The 16,467-nt window shown below is 44.6% G+C and overlaps 1 protein-coding gene across 2 annotated transcripts in view; it reads left to right on the top strand.

Annotated features, from left to right (window-relative positions):
* The window catches only part of SLF2 (SMC5/6 complex localization factor 2), an 82,570-nt gene that overhangs the window by 14,931 nt on the left and 51,172 nt on the right, over positions 1–16,467 (top strand). The window contains exons 3-5 of one of the 2 annotated variants that reach the window (XM_077258636.1): positions 11,917–12,536; positions 14,062–14,391; positions 14,831–14,922. In XM_077258636.1, the coding sequence (XP_077114751.1) occupies positions 11,917–12,536; positions 14,062–14,391; positions 14,831–14,922 (1,042 nt within the window). The remainder of the gene's footprint in view (positions 1–11,916; positions 12,537–14,061; positions 14,392–14,830; positions 14,923–16,467) is intronic. The other variant, XM_077258637.1, reaches the window with a different exon arrangement.

Raw genomic sequence — 16,467 nt, 5'->3', positions numbered from 1 at the left:
GATTCCTCAGATTTTGTAGTAAATCATAAATCCTCGTAGGACTATGTTTACACTTTGCATTCTTGCAGCATTTTTTTTCTGCAGGCAAAACCTGCTCTCTTGGCTGTAAATATGCAAATTCTCTTCACAGAGGAAGAGGACCAGAACTCTAGTGTTGCCTATAGGAAGTAGCAATCCTAAAAGTCAGTCGACCCTTTAACAAGCCTTGTCACCTGACTTAGAATAAATGCAAAACCATAATTTCAATTTGCACTGACGAGGGGCAGCACTCCAAAACAGTGTCTGCAAATTGAAATGATTGTTTGGCTTTTATTCGAAGTCTGGTGGCAAGGCTCATTAAAGGGAATCTGTCACCCCAAAATTCGCCTATAAGCTAAGGCCACCGGCCTGTAGATAAGCCCCGATGTAACCTGAAAGAGAAGAAAAACAAGTTAGATTTTACTCACCCAGGGGCGGTCTGGTCCGGGGCCTCCCATCTTCATTCGAGCAAAGTACTGCAGTGCGCAGGTGCCGGGAAAGGTCAGAGAGGCCGTGGCGCCTGCGCACTGTAGTACTTTGTTCTGCCCTCAACAGGGCAGATCAGTACGCCTGTGCAGGAGCTGCGGCAGGAAGCAAAGAAGAGGACGTCATCGTATGAAGATGGGCGTCGTGGTCCGGGTCCAGCACCTCCTATCGGACCGGACCGCCCCTGGGTGAGTATAATCTAACTTGTTTTTCTTATCTTTTAGGTTACATCGGCGCTTATCTACAGCATTACAGAATGCTGTAGATAAGCCCCTGATGCCGGTGGCCTTAGCTTATAGGCGAATTTTGGGGTGACAGAATCCCTTTAACCCCTTAAGCCCCGAGGGTGGTTTTCACGTTAATGACCGGGCCAGTTCTTACGATTCTGACCACTGTTCCTTTATGAGGTTATAACTCTGGAGCGCTTCAACGGATCCCGGTGATTCTGACACTGTTTTCTCATGACCTAGTGTACTTCATGATGGTGGTAAAATTTATTTGATATTACCTGCGTTTATTTGTGGAAAAAAAAACGGAAATTTGGCGAAAATTTAGCAATTTTCCAACTTTTAATTTTTATGCCCTTAAATCACAGAGCTATATCACACAAAATACTTAATAAGTAACATTTCCCACATGTCTACTTTACATCAGCACAATTTTGGAACCAAAATGTTTTTTTGTTAGGGACTTATAAGGGTTAAAAGTTGACCAGCAATTTCTCATTTTTACAACACCATTTTTTTTTTTTTTTTTTTTTTAGGGACCACCTCACATTTGAAGTCATTTTGAGGGGTCTATATGATAGAAAATAACCAAGTGTGACACCATTCTAAAAACTGCACCCCTCAAGGTGCTCAAAACCACATTCAAGAAGTTTATTAACCTTTCAGGTGTTACGCAGGAATTTTTGGAATGTTTAAAAAAAAAAAAAAAAAAATGAACATTTTATTTTTTTTCACACAATTCAGCTCCAATTTGTTTTATTTTACCAAGGGTAACAGGAGAAAATGGATCCCAAAAGTTGTTGTACAATTTGTCCTGAGTACCCCGATACCCCATATGTGGGGGTAAACCACTGTTTGGGCGCATGGCAAAGCTCGGAAGAGAAGTAGCGCCATTTGACTTTTCAATGCAAAATTGGCTGGAATTGAGATGGGACGCCATGTCGCGTTTGGAGAGCCACTAATGTGCCTAAACATTGAAACCCCCCACAAGTGACACCATTTTGGAAAGTAGACCCCCCTAAGGAACTTATCTAGATGTGTGGTGAGCGCTTTGGGCCACCAAGTGCTTCACAGAAGTTTATAATGTTAGAGCCGTAAAAATAAATTATATTTTTTCACAAAAATGATCTTTTCGCCCCCAATTTTATATTTTGCCAAGGTTACCAGAATAAATTGTACCCCAAACGTTGTTGTGCAATTTGTCCTGTGTACGCTGATACCCCATATGTGGGGGTAAACCACTGTTTGGGCGCATGGCAGAGCTCGGAAGCGAAGGAGCGCCATTTGACTTTTAAATGCAAAATTGACAGGAATTGAGATGGCACGCCATGTTGCGTTTGGAGAGCCCCGATGTGCCTAAACATTGAAACCCCTCACAAGTGACACCATTTTGAAAAGTAGACCCCCTAAGGAACTTATCTAGATGTGTTGAGAGCTCTGAACCCCCAAGTGTTTCACTACAGTTCATAACGCAGAGCCGTAAAAATAAAAATTATTTTTTTTCCTCCACAAAAATTAATTTTTAGCCCCCAGTTTTGTATTTTCCCAAGGGTAACAGGAGAAATTGGACCCCAAAAGTTGTTGTGCAATTTGTCCTGAGTACGTTGATACCCCATATGTGGGGGGAACCACCTTTTAGGCGCATGGCAGAGCTCGGAAGGGAAGGAGCGCCATTTGGAAGGCAGACTTAGATGGATTGGTCTGAAGGCGTCACGTTGCATTTGCGGAGCCCCTGATGTACCTAAACAGTAGAAACCCCCCACAAGTGACCCCATATTGGAACCTAGACCCCCAAGGAACTTATCTAGATTTGTTGTGAGAACTTTGAACCCCCCAGTGGCGGGGCCATCATGTTATAGGGTCAGATCGCTGATCTGACACTTTGCAGAGCACTATGTCAGATCAGCGATCTGACGTGCGCTGCTCCTGGCTTACCAGCGCCTGCTCTGAGCAGGCGCTTGGTAAGCCACCTCCCTCCAGGACCCGGATGCAGCCCCGTGGCCATTTTGGATCCGGGGCCTGCAGGGAGGAGACGCTCGGTACAAGGTGAGCACATCGCCTTGTACCGAGGGTCTCAGGGAAGCACGCAGGAAGCCCCCCTCCCTGCGCGATGCTTCCCTATGCCCCCGGAACGCCGTGATCATGTTTGATCGCAGTGTGCCGAGGATTAATGTGCCGGGGGCGGTCCGTGACCTCTCCTGGCACAGTGCCCAGCTGCGATCGTCAGCTGACACCCGGCCGCGCTACCCCCCCCCGTGAGCGCGGCTGATCGTTATGACGTACTATCCCGTCGGTGGTCATACGGGCCCACCCCACCTCGACGGGATAGTACGTCATATGGGATTAAGGGGTTAAAGGGTCGACATTGACTTTTAGGATTGCTGCTTCCAATAGGTGGCACTAGAGTTCTAGTCCTCTTCCTCTCTGAAGAGACCATGTGCATATTTAATTTCCCAAAGGAGCATTGCAAGGCTAAAGTCTCTTCACCTTGGAATGGCAGGCTTGATATGTCACTCTCCGCAAGGAATAACGTTACCCCTTGAATTCTTGGAAGTAAAGAAGCTGCTTACAAAAATACAGGTTTTTCCTTTGCACATAGGGGGACACAGGACCGTGGGTGTATGCTGCTGCCACTAGGAGGCTGACGCTAAGTGAATACAAAAAAGGGTTAGCTCCTCCTCTGCAGTATACACCACCCACTGGCTCCAGTCAGAACCAGTTCATGCTTAGTGTACGTAGGAGGCACACTGGGTCTGCTATTCAGACCATTCTTTATTATTTTAATTTTTCGTTTTTTACCTTTTTAATTTTTATCTATTTTTCACATGATGACTGGGGCAAAGGACACTTTCAAGGGGCTGATCTCCACCAACCAACAACAGGCGAGCACGGCGAGTGTCGCCTCCCCATATCCTCTCTTGCGACGTGGGATGCCATGCCTGAGCTATTTTAGGGGCGACTGTTCCCTTCAGGGCGCCGATCTCCCCGCACCAGAAACAGACGGGAACATGGAGTGTCGCCTCCATGTACCCCCTTCTGAGCCAGGCCACAGACCTGTGAAATCCTAGGGGATTGAACCCTTAGGATGCACAGAGGTTCCCTCCCCATGGCTTCCGGCTGCTCCCACTGCACCACCACTGAATGAACAGCAGTGCTGGATGGTCCCTCTCCACCACCCCCATCAAAGGGGATGGTGGATTGAGGGTTCCTGCACCGCCCCCTCGCATTACTGACTTAACAGCAGAGCGGTAGCTCTGCTCCTCTATCCTCCCTGGCTTTGGCAGGGGGTGTCTCCCGAGCCCGTCGCGGGCCCGGCCAGGCACCGCTAATTTAGTCCCCGGCTTCGGCCTCGACTAGGCTACAGGCCGAAAACTTCGCCCACAGGGCGCGTCACGCCCGATGTCCCGCTCACTGGCCTGTCGCTTCTCGTACACTGCGAGGAGCGCCCTCCTAATCTCAGCGGCCATCTTCAGCCCCCCCTAAGAACAGAGGAACGCCACCACACTGCTGGGGACACAAGGGCACAGTACCTGGGTAAGTGCTTTGCTACACTGCCCGCATGTCCCCCTTTCTCAGCCGCCCGCAAAGTGCTCTGCCTGCTTTACAGGCGCCCGCAAAGTGCTCTGCCTGCTTTACAGGCGCCCGCAAAGTGCTCTGCCTGCTTTACACTTAGCCTTCCCTGCAGTATTTTGGGGATTAACAGGGATACAGCATGTCTCTACCTAAAACCTCCAAAAAGCCCTCTAAACAGTGTTTTTCACTTCTTGCACCTCCTGTCAGGCTGCACTACCAAGGGGACATACTATTCAATTCTGTCATGCTTGCGACCCTAAATGCGCTCAGGAGCCCACCACTGCGATGGAACACACGGTGACCAGTCTCTGAGTGAGCTTTGTCACTATCGCAATCTATGGCGGCTTTAACAGAGGTTATCGAGTCCCTTCAGGACAGGGTGGATTGATTTAAATCACGCCGATTTAAATCATGATTTAAATCACGATTTAAATCAAAAGATTTTTTTCTATTTAAATCGGATCGATTTAAATCATGATTTTAATCATGATTTAAATCACTGATTTAAATCAAAAGGTTTTTTTTTAATATAAATCACGATTAAAATGAGAAGTGAGAGCAGTGCGCATGTGCGCCCATAGTTACACGGACGAAACTAGGGGCAACGATCTAACGCCAGGGTGAGGGGGGGACCCCAAAGTAAGTAAAAATCTTTTTTGTTTTACTATATGGCAATAGGTAGGTGTTTAACCCTGCTGTTCTGTTTAGATTTCACATACACTTGTACTGTTCCCGGTCATTTTTGACCGTCCTTATAAAATAATCATTTTTAGCTAATCTAAGTGGTTTTTTTAAACAGTTTTTGCACTATTATATTGCTTGTGAAGATGGTTGTTCAAATACCAGAAAAAAAAATAAATACAAAGCTTGTTTTATATTTTTTTTATATCCAAAAGGGAACATGGTATTTTTTCGATTTTTGTAAAAATTGATTATTTTTGCAGATAAAAAAAAAATCTTGATCTAAATGTTAACTATAAGTAATAATATCAAACATTATGTAGATATACTTTTTTCAAAGGCAAAAAAAAAAAAAAAAAAAGCTTTTTTCTCTATAAAATGGCAAAAAACGTTGTTTTTTATACACTTATACTGTTCCCGGTCATTTTTGACCGGACCTAACAAAGTTGTGATTTGTACCTAATTCAAGTGTTATTTGATTACCTGTTGCATTGTTTTACTGTATGTGAACATGATTTTCAATAATCAGATGAAAAATTAAATCAAAAACTTTTATTTTTTGAATCAAATAAATTAACATTTATGTACAGTGTAATACTGTACAACCAGCAAACACATGGAAAATCAGAAAATCATGATTTACAATATGAAATGTTGACAACTGAATGGAACTAGATCTATATGAACAGCAGGGTAAATAAAAACCAGTGAAATAAATTGCGCATAGCTATACTGGAAGCGAATCCGTCGGCTGTATCGCAACTTGAAAATGTTGGTATGTGTAAATCTGTTCTGACCAAAAGTAGTCAGATACATTGATAAATAGTAGTAGATGCAATATATAGTTCAAAATGAGGTGATAGCACCTTTATTTTTGTCAAAAATTGTCTGGAGAGCTGAATAAAGGCGTATCGGTCATTTTTGACCGAACAGTACAAGTGTAAAAAAAATTGTACCAAATAAAGTAAACAAAAATTAAAAAAAAAAAAATTCCCACAGAGAGTACCCCCCTAATGACGAAAAGTCAGGGAGCCTCAAGTCTCAGAATCACACGCTGAATTTTTATAACATTATAGAATTTCAAAAACGGTCATTTTTGACCTAACAGAACAGCAGGGTTAAAAGCAGCATGTCTTAATTGTATAAACTATTAATAGCCTCCACATTTTGTTCATACTGCCCCTTTAATTCCACACTTCTAGCTTGGTTTCACTTTTGGTTTAGTTTCTTTTTCCATTCAGTTGACATGCCCAAACTTGTTGGATAGTCAGCATCCTACAGAAACCTCTGGAAGAGCATGGCATTGTGAATGTTACACATATACAGCCTTTATTCTACTGAGTTAAACAACTCAGCTTTATCTCATGATGGAAGAACCTTTGGATGGTAAAATATTTTCCTCAAAAAGCAGTTTATTGAAAAAAATCCGATTTAAATCAAAAAAATCCGATTTTTTTTGATTTTTTAAAAAAAACATTGATTTTTATCCACCCTGCTTCAGGATCCCTCCAGTAGCAGGACAACTGATCCGTCTGTCTCAGAGAATTCCCTACATCAGGGGAACCATCGGCCTGCAGGGGCCGTTCTCGTTTGACACAAACAGGCATCTAGGAAGCGAGTACATAGCTTGTCCCCCAGGCCCTCTGGTGCCTCGGTGTCCTTTAGCTCCGCTTCTCTCTCTCCCTCTCCCTCTCCAGGCGCGTATAGCGATCATGACTCTGAATCTGAGTCTGATGGGCCCCTTGACCTAGAGTTGCCACTACAGTGGATAGTCTCATTGAGGCTGTCAACCAGTCACTACAGGTTGACGAGGAGCCCACTACCTCCCATACGGATAATGCAGTGTCCTTTAAAAGGACCAAACGTCCTCATAGGGTGTTTGCCAATCACCCTGAGTTCCAAGAAATAGTTCGGTGTCATAGAGAGCGTCCGGACAAACGCTTTGCAGGTCAGAGATCTCTGCAGACCAGATATCCCTTCTCTCCTGACCTCTGCAAACAATGGACAGAATCCCCTCCAGTAGATCCTCCCATATCCCGTTTGTCCTCCAAGACTCTCCTTTCCCTGCCGGACGGATCCTCCATTAAAGATCCCACAGATTGCTTGATTGCCAGCCTCGCCCTTTCGGTTTTTGAGGCATCAGGCTCGGCACTTTTTCCCTCCTTTGCAGCTACCTAGGTAGCCAATGCTGTGACTTACTGGGCAGATGCCCTGCATAAGGCCATGCAGAGATGATCTCCCCTCCGAGATAGCGGAGTTGGCCAATCAAATTTCTTTGGCTGGTGATTATTTAGTAAATGCTTCCCTGGACGCGGCTAATTGCTCTGCACATACAGCTTCAAACACAGTAGCAATTAGAAGGGTGCTATGCCTGAGGAACTGGCGAGCGGACTCTGCATCTAAAAAGTCCTTAACGTCCCTTACCTATCTCGGCAGTCACTTATTCGGAGAAAAGCTGGACCAACTGATTTTGGATGTTACAGGTGGGAAGAGTAAATCCCTTCCCCAGCAGAGAATTAGGCGACCGATCTGCTGACAGCTGCAGACTCATTTTCGGTCCTTTCGCAGCAATTACGGGTGGTCCTCTACCGCCAGTTACCCCGGTTTGGGGCGTCTCGCCCTCAGGGGCAAGAGTCCACAGATCTCGTACAAGCCCAACTGCTCGTGGAAGGGCTGCCCTGTGCAGTCTAGATCTAGGGGATCCAGACCCCAAAGATCTCAACTAAATGACTCGCAAGACTGTACGATTGACATCGGCAGAGTAGTTGTCCGCCTACTCCTGTTTCGCCGTGTCTGGCTCGCAGTCGTTCACCACGAGTGGGTCAGGTATCTGTGGCCTCCAGATACAAAATAGAATTTTCTCCCCCCTCCAACCCATTTTTTTGCCTCTCGATCTCCCGAAGCGGGAACGCGGGCTCGGGCATTTTACCAGGCCATCAAGTCACTCCGCCAAGACTGGGTTATTACCCTGGTCCCAGAGAATAAAAGGTTCCAAGGATTTTATTCAAAACTGTTCACGGTCCCCAAGAAGGATGGTACAGTCAGACCCATCCTGGATCTAAAGCTTCTAAACAGATTCGTCAAGAGTCCAGCATTTCAGGATGGAGTCCCTTCGTTCAGTCATTGCCTCTATGAAACAAGGCGAGTTCCTAGCCTCCATCGACATTCGGGATGCGTATCTTCACATTCCAATCTTCCCTCCTCACCAAAGGTTCCTTCGCTTCGCTGTTCGCGGAGAACATTTTCAGTTCACAGTCTTGCTCTCCGGCCTCGCCACCCCCCCCCCCCCCAGAGTCTTCACAAAGGTCATGGTGGCTGTCATGGGCATCCTACACTCTCGGGGCCTAGTCGTCTTCCCCTACCTAGATGACCTACTGGTCGAAGACCCATCTTTCCGAGCCTGCGAGGAGTGCGTCTGCATTTCTTTGGATACTCTTTCTGGGCTGGTTAACCAACCTGAAGAAGTCATCTTCCGTTCCGGCTCAGCGGATCTCCTTCCTGGGCATGATTCTGGACACTTCCCGAGGGGTTGGTGATTCTCCCTCGGGACAAGGTCCTAGCTCTTCAACAGGGGGTCCAGGCGCTCTGTCAACCGTCTCCTTATTCCATCCGTTTCGGCATGAGGATTCTCGGGAAGATGGTAGCCGCATTGGAAGCAATTCCGTTTGCACAAACTGCATCTTCGTCTCTTACAACACGCACTGTTGGACGCATGGAACGAGAGTCCATTTTCCCTCGATCAACCCTCTCAACTGACCCCTCGGGTCAAACAGGCACTCCAATGGTGGACGCTTTGGTCTTCCCTTCTCCAAGGGAAGTCCTTCCTCCTGGTCCATTGGCTGGTGGTCACTACCGATGCCAGCCTCCTCGGCTGGGGAGCTGTTTTTCGTCATCACACTGCCCAAGAGAGCTGGTCTCCTCAGGAGTCTCGTCTTCCCATCAATGTCCTGGAGATCCGTGCGATTTGGCTGTTCCTGCGGCAGTTCCATCATCTCCTAGCTGGCCACCCCATCCGTATCCAGTAGGACAATGTCACGGCTGTGGCCTATATCAATCATTAGGGGGGCACTTGCAGCAAGGCTTCAATGCAAGAGGTATATCACATTCTTCGCTGGGCCGAAAGGAACCACTGTCATATCGACCGTTCACATTCCAGGGGTGGAAAACTGGGCTGCGGATTTCCTAAGCTGTCAAGGCCTTGCCTCAGGAGAGTGGTCTCTCCATCAAGACATTTTCCAGCAGATCTGCCTTCATTGGGGTACTCCGGACTTAGACCTGATTTCTTCCTGGTTCAATGCCAAGGTACCTCAGTTTGTGGCCCAGTCTCGGGACCCGAGCGCAATCGGGGTGGACATTCTGGTCCTTACCTGGAGTTACTTTAGTCTTCCTTACCTGTTTTCTTCCCTTGCACTTGCTGCCGAAGGTTATCAGGAAGATCAAAGCAGAGGGGTGCCTGTGATCCTCATTGCTCCGGATTCGTCTCTCCGAGGGTGGTACACCGAGCTCGTCCAACTGATCGCAGACATTCCTTGGCGACTACCAGATCGGCCTGATCTACATTCTCAGGGTCCGATTTACCACCAGAACTCGTGGGCCCTGTGTTTAACAGCTTGGCCGTTGAATCCTGGGTTCTGACCCAGGCGGGTTTTTCCCGCGAGGTAGTTTCCACCTTGATCAATGCTCAAAAGCCGGTGTCAATGCGTATCTATCATCGGACCTGGAAAATCTTTTTTGAATGGTGCAGAAGCAGAGGTTGTCCTTCGCTGGTTTTCAACATTCCCACCGTTTTGGAATTTCTTCAATCAGGTCAGGACCTGGGACTATAACCGAGCTCCGTCAAGGGGCAGGTCTCTGCCTTGTCCGTCTTTTTTTTGCGTAAGATTGCTTCCAAACCCCCTGGTGAGAACGTTCTTTCAGGGAGTCTCCCACGTGATACCTCCCTATAGAGCGCCTCTAGAGGCCTGGGACCTTAATCTGGTCCTAGGTATCCTGCAAGAGTCTCCCTTTGAGCCCTTGCAGGATATCTCTGTATCTCTCCTCTCATGGAAGGTGGCCTTCCTTGTCGCGATTACTTCGATCAGAAGTCTCGGAGTTGGCTGCTCTTTCCTGTCGAGCTCCTTTTCTGACATTCCACCAAGACAAAGTGGTCCTTCCTTCCAAAGGTGGTGTCTTCTTCCAACTTAACGAGGATATTGTGCTTCCCTCGTTTTGTTCTGCCCCGGCTCACCGTGTGGAGAAAGCTCTTCACTCCTTGGATCAGAAAGTATGTGTCTAGGACGGCATCCTTTCGCGAGACGGATGCCCTGTTCGTGCTCCCGAAAGGACATCGGAAGGGGTCGGCTGCTTCTAAGTCGACAATAGCCAGATGGATTCGGTCGGCTATTTAAAGAAGCTTACTGCGTCAGAGACAAGCCTATTCCAGCGGTGATTAAAGCACACTCCACTCAGTTGGTGGGTGCTTCATGGTCCATTCGGCATCAAGCGTCTGCGGAGCAGGTTTGCAAAGCTGCAACCTGGTCTAGCCTGCATACTTTCTCAAAGCATTTATAATGTCCATACTCGGGCATCTGCAGATGCGAGCCTGGGTAGACGAATTTTGCAGGCAGCGGTAGCGCACCTTTAGACAGCAGGCACCTTGAGTTTACTCTGTTATGTTTTTTCCCACCCAGGGACTGCTTTGGGACGTCCCACGGTCCTGTGTCCCCCAATGTGGGAAAGGAGAAACAGGGATGGTTGTGTACTCACTGTAAAATCCTTTTCTCCGGGCCACTCATTGGGGGACACGGCACCCACCCTTTTTGGCTTGTTGCCTATGATGATTTTACAGTTTGACAGGTTGCATCTACTGTTAATTGTTTAATCTCCTACTGCTTGGTCACTGAACTGGTTCTGTCAGGAGCCAGTAGGTGGTGTATACTGCAGTGGAGGAGTTAACCCTTTTTTGTATTCACTTAGTGTCGGCCTCCTAGTGGCAGCAGCATACACCCATGGTCCTGTGTCCCCCAATGAGTGGCTCGGAGAAAAGGATTTTACAGTGAGTACACAAAAATCCCCGTTTTGTTGTGTTTTTGTCACTTGTGCATGCTGATGATGTTTAGTGTCCAAAAAAAAACCTATGGTGCAACACCCTTAGGTTTTTCCACCCTAAACGCAGCAAAACCTGATGCCTGCATTATTTGCTTAGTTTTTGTGCTTACTCATTGCTTTCTATTGGCGAAAAAGTGCTTAAAGTGACATGCTTCAGGTTTCAAAAACACAGCAGTTTTCCATTTCCTGGTAGGAAAAAAAACTGTGTTCATGACATTTCTGAAGTCTCATAGCTTTTGCTGGTACTGTAAAACGCAGCTTAAAATTTGCATTATCGTCGGGCTTTCAAAGACTGTCATAAATTTTTTTTGTGATCACAATCTCAGTGCCCTCTGATACACCAAAAGGAACTGAACCTTGCATTGTCTTGCATTGTGAAGAGTTGCAAAACATGCATTCATGTAATGACCACAGACAGGATACAGATCCACAATGCACAGTTGAATTATAAGATTCCCTGGACATTCACATTTTCATCTTCCAATGGGGTGTACTTACTGTTGTGAACTATTTGTCCTACTGTCCTCCAACTCTGTTGGAGAAACAGATCAGAAACTGAGGGCAAGGATGAGATTTCATTGTCACTTGAATACAGACAAAAAATCCCATCATCTGTGTACCAAACATTTCTGTGGTCCAGGACATAACATATTATGAAAAGTTGGGTTAAAAGGCAACTTCAAATCACAAAAACACCATCGGATCTGTGAACAAATATGAATGGCAGTCTTTGTTAACACCAGAGGTTTAACCCCTTAAGGACCAGAGGTATTTCCATTTTTGCGTTTGTATTTTTTCACTTTTTTTTGTTCCTTATAGAACAGTGACCTCTTTCTTTCCATAGACACAGATGCCCTCATCTCTGCCCTAAGAGGAGCTTTCAGCAGTGAGTCTATGCAGCTGCAGTCTGACACTGTTCAATCTTGGAATGACGAGTCTACCACAGTATCTCAGAAATCGGGAAAGATATCATCTTCCTCATCATCGCCTAACATAAGCACTGAGGCAAGGAAAGGGAATCAGAAAATTGTAAGAAATTACGAAGCTTTTTGTCAAAATTGCGATAAGAGTTTACTGTCACCAAGGGTACTACTGAAGAGACTAATCTTACCTGCCAACTCACAGGTTTATGTGGGAGACAGCGGAGGGCATACAATATGTTCAGATAAAGATTTTCACGTCTCCGGCAATGATGCTGGCCCGTACTCTCCTATGCGACTCCGGTCACATTCTAGAAGTAAACGTACGCTGACCATTTCGGGGAGATCTTCTTCTTTATGTATTGACCGGTATTTTGATATTAAATGTCAGACTACGATAAGTAGCCAAAGCAAGCATTTTCCTTTAAAATCTCCTAACTTATTAAGGTCAGATTTACAGGCACCTCCTGACTTGTGCCAGGATGATATAACACAGAAGAATAACATGGCCATGGTTATTAATTTGAGTCCATTTGTTAAACAGGTATGATCGTATGTAGCCTGATATTAGTGTGTAGAAGTGTTTCTTCTTAAATCACAAACTATGTGGTGTTGTAATTGTGCAGTATTCCATAATCACCCTGCAGCTGTCACCCTAAAGGGGAATGTGTCATCATAAATGCATCTATCATATAAATACGTTTTTTTATGATTAAAAGCAGCGCCATGCTCTTATGGTGTTCTGATAAAAACACAAAAGAAAAATCCTGAAGTATTGCAGTTTTAATTTTGATCACCAAGCCTTACCATTAACGTATTCCTGTTCTGTAAAGATCACTTTTCAGTAGACATGTCATTATCATTGCAGGCAGGATATTAATTAAAGGTAATTCCTCTTTTTTAAAGTGGAGTCGCCAATCTGGTGTTTCTTTTTTTATTTAATAGCAGCGGACTGCCCCAGAATGGTGTGTGTGTGTGTGTGTTTGTTTTTTTTTTTTTTATTCACTTTGTCAAAATTGTTTATACATAGCCCTAATGACCCTTCTATGGAAGAGCAAAATTTCTGCTGCCAGTGCTATTTACTAAGCTAACCACTTTACTGATGTTACCTTTTAGTAACCGCTTGTTAAAGTATGCCGCAGAGCCGGGATAGTGAAAAGCGCAAGATCATTCACTGCAATAGCTATTGCGGAGGGTGGTGGGATCCCACAATTTGTAAGTTCAAGCCCAACATTTGCTAGTAATTTTTGTCTTTTAATGAGTGTCAGGAGCACTTTTGACGAAAACTTGGTGAAATCACCAGTTGTCCCCCACTTTTATTAACTAAGAAGGGCAGACCCAGATTGGTGATAGCTAGTCTTTAAAGCAGTTAAAACAGCATTATACCGTTGACACTAGGTGAGAGTCTCCGATGCCCTCTCTGCACAGGTCACAGAGCATGCTCACAGCTCTCTCCCATGTACATCAATAAATAATTTCCATACTCCAGGTACCCATGGGCAATGTGGCAGCTGTAAGACGCAGCAGAGCAGCAACTCAGGCAAGATTACCACTTTCTTAATTGTGTACAGATTACATTTTTAAAAATTGCAATCGGAAAATAAAAACAAAACATTTGTTCAACTATATATTTTTATTATTTAACAAAAATAGGTGACACCTTCCCCTTTATAAATGCAACAATTATTGTTACCCAACTGGTTACATCCAGGCGTTGAGGTTACAACTGATATGAGAATCTAATAAATCCCCGGAGAGCTGTATAAAATGATATTTTACTTGCTAAAGCTGACCAAACACTTCAGATAACTGTCATCCAAATTGGTGTGATCGATCGGACCCTCTGACAGCTGATACCTGAGGGGGAAAAGCATCGAACATCCTAATCCTTTCCTGAGGAAGATCAGCCCCTCTCTCCTGTGGATGATATTCCTGTGTCCATTGGGTTTTCCATTGGTATCAGCAGTTGTTGCATTAGCTTTTTACGTATTTCCATTGTGCTTTGGTGGTAAATTCTACTGGGACTAACATTTATGATATTGGTTTTACTTTGCTGCTTATTCTTACAGGTAAATAACATCATGTCCACCCCGGGCGATGTTTTGGATGACCATTTATCATCGCCATCTGTTAGTGATTGTTATTCTCTACCTGGCTCTGATGAAGCCAGTGTAAAGAAATTAAAGAAAGCGGCTCCTTACAAGTCCTTCGGGGATACTTTTGACAATGAGCAATCATTTAAAGGCTGTGATGATGATGAGGGAGAAGAGGAGGAGATCTTTAAATCTTTGGATGAGATTTTAAAAATGACTGCAAAACCCGTTCCAACCACACCACAAAGGCAAAACCTTGACCACTCGTTTATTTCGGGATCGCAGTCCCCATGCATCCCAACTCCAGTAAGTATGACATTAAAGACGACGTCTTTATGTCGCCACAATCGTAAAGCGTTATTTCCTGTTTGAAAGAAGCTTCTTCAGCATCAGGACCTTCTCTGGCTTGCTTGACCCACATGAGCGCTTCATGTATGAACATGTATCTATTGCAAACAGTGATGTCCACAATAAGAATGGACATGCTCCAGATTTTAAAATGGGTCTATTTCTGCACAGAAAATGTATGCAGCATGTAGATGAGCTTTTTAATCTCTTTAACGTGTTGTTCATTTACACTTGAAAAAGAGAGACCATCAGTTATTAAAAATATTGGTGACAGCAACTTTAATTTTTATGTGGCCGCCTTAGTAGTGATCAGTTGTCTCTTAAAATGAGTTTTAGTTTTTTCTTTTCTTTTGAAATCGGCTGATTTTTAATTTTTTTTTATATTTATTTTTTAAAGGTAACCAAAAATGTAAAGTCTGACTTCCAAATGACTTCGCACTATGTGAACAACTTGGATCAACTAGTGAAAGAGCAGAAAGAGAGCAGAAGGTTTGTTAAACCATCTAAATATGAATAATGGATCCCTTTTGTTGAGAGGTTTTTGGTTTTGCACCTTTAGTAGCCAGGACAATGTTCACACTTGTGAGAAATTACAAAAATCAGTTACAAAACCAAAAGGGCAAAAAATACTGAACACCTGAAAGGGGTGCAAAGGCCATGGAAAGTCATGACACCAGCTGAAATGTATAAGTAATTAAAAAGTAATACTGCCAATTAGTGAAAAAATCAGATTGTTCAATTGATGGCATATAAAAAGGTGTATCATTACCCAGGTGCCACACAAGAAATATCTCATGATGAGTAAAACCAGTGAGCTGTGTCAAGACTTTCACAACCTTATTGTTGCAAAACATACTAATGGAATTGGTTACAGAAGAATTTTTAAACTACTGAAAGTTCTAGTGAGCACTGTTGGGGCCATAATCCGGAAATGGAAAGAACATAAATTCACCATAAAACGGCTCTAGATTTCAGACCAAGGAGTGAATTGAATTATCAGAAGAGTTGTTCAAGAGATGGAGAGCCACAGAAAGACCTGGCATCAGCAGGTTCAATTGTTTTAAAGAAAGCCATGTAATTCACTCACCCTTCATGGCCTGCAGCTCACCATGCAAAACTCCATTGCTGAACAAAAAGCATGTTCAAGCACATTTACAGTTTGCGGCTTTAAGTCTCCTCATCTTGGCATGCTTAGCATGTCAGTCTCCGCAAAGAGAAATTATACTTCTTGGATAACGGTCAGACGCCTCACTCAGCCAAGCCAGATCTCCACTTTGCAATGAAGAGGGGCAGTACCCCGAAACAGTGTCTGCACATTGAGATTCTGGTTTGGCTTTTATCCTAAGTCATGTGACAAGGCTCGTTAAAGGGTTGACATTGACTTTTAGGATTGCTACTTTCAATAGGTGGCACTAGTCATCTTCCTCTCTGAACAGACAATTTGCATATTTCCCAGAGGAGCATTGCGGCTTTAAGTCTCCTCATCTCGGCATGCTTAGCATGTTAATTTCCGCAAGGAGAAATTAAACTTATTGGATATCGTACAGAGTATTACATTTCATTAAGCGTGTTCAATACTTTTTCCCTGTCGTTTCTCTTTATTACACACAACTTAGTTTATGGACATCAATTGCTTGATTTCTTTGCCTGTGTAGATTGGATGGGTTGTTAGTGACATCTGGGGAGAATTTCACATCAATAGCACCTTCAGCAATATATTTCTTCAGCTGTATGAGGGTTTTTTCCAGGACGAGTTTTACTTTTGAATGATATACCGTATTTTTCGGATTATAAGACGCACTTTTGTTCCCCCAAATTTTGGGGGAAAGTGTGGGGTGCATCTTATAATCCGAATCTGTGTGCTGTGCTGTAGAGGAGGGGGGGGGGGGCTGTGAAGGGGTGTCAGGGGGCTGGGGTGGGCAGGCTGCAGAGACAGCAGGAGGTCCTGTGCTCTTGCTCATTAGCCTCATGTAATATTCACTGCACCTGCTGTCCATCACCTCTGTGCTGAAGCTGCCCCAGTTGATTCACAGG

Source organism: Ranitomeya variabilis, chromosome 4 (assembly GCF_051348905.1).
Source record: "Ranitomeya variabilis isolate aRanVar5 chromosome 4, aRanVar5.hap1, whole genome shotgun sequence".
Taxonomy (NCBI): domain Eukaryota; kingdom Metazoa; phylum Chordata; class Amphibia; order Anura; family Dendrobatidae; genus Ranitomeya; species Ranitomeya variabilis.
The sequence above is the reverse complement of the archived record's forward strand: the minus strand, read 5'-3'. Positions and strand labels throughout refer to the sequence as shown.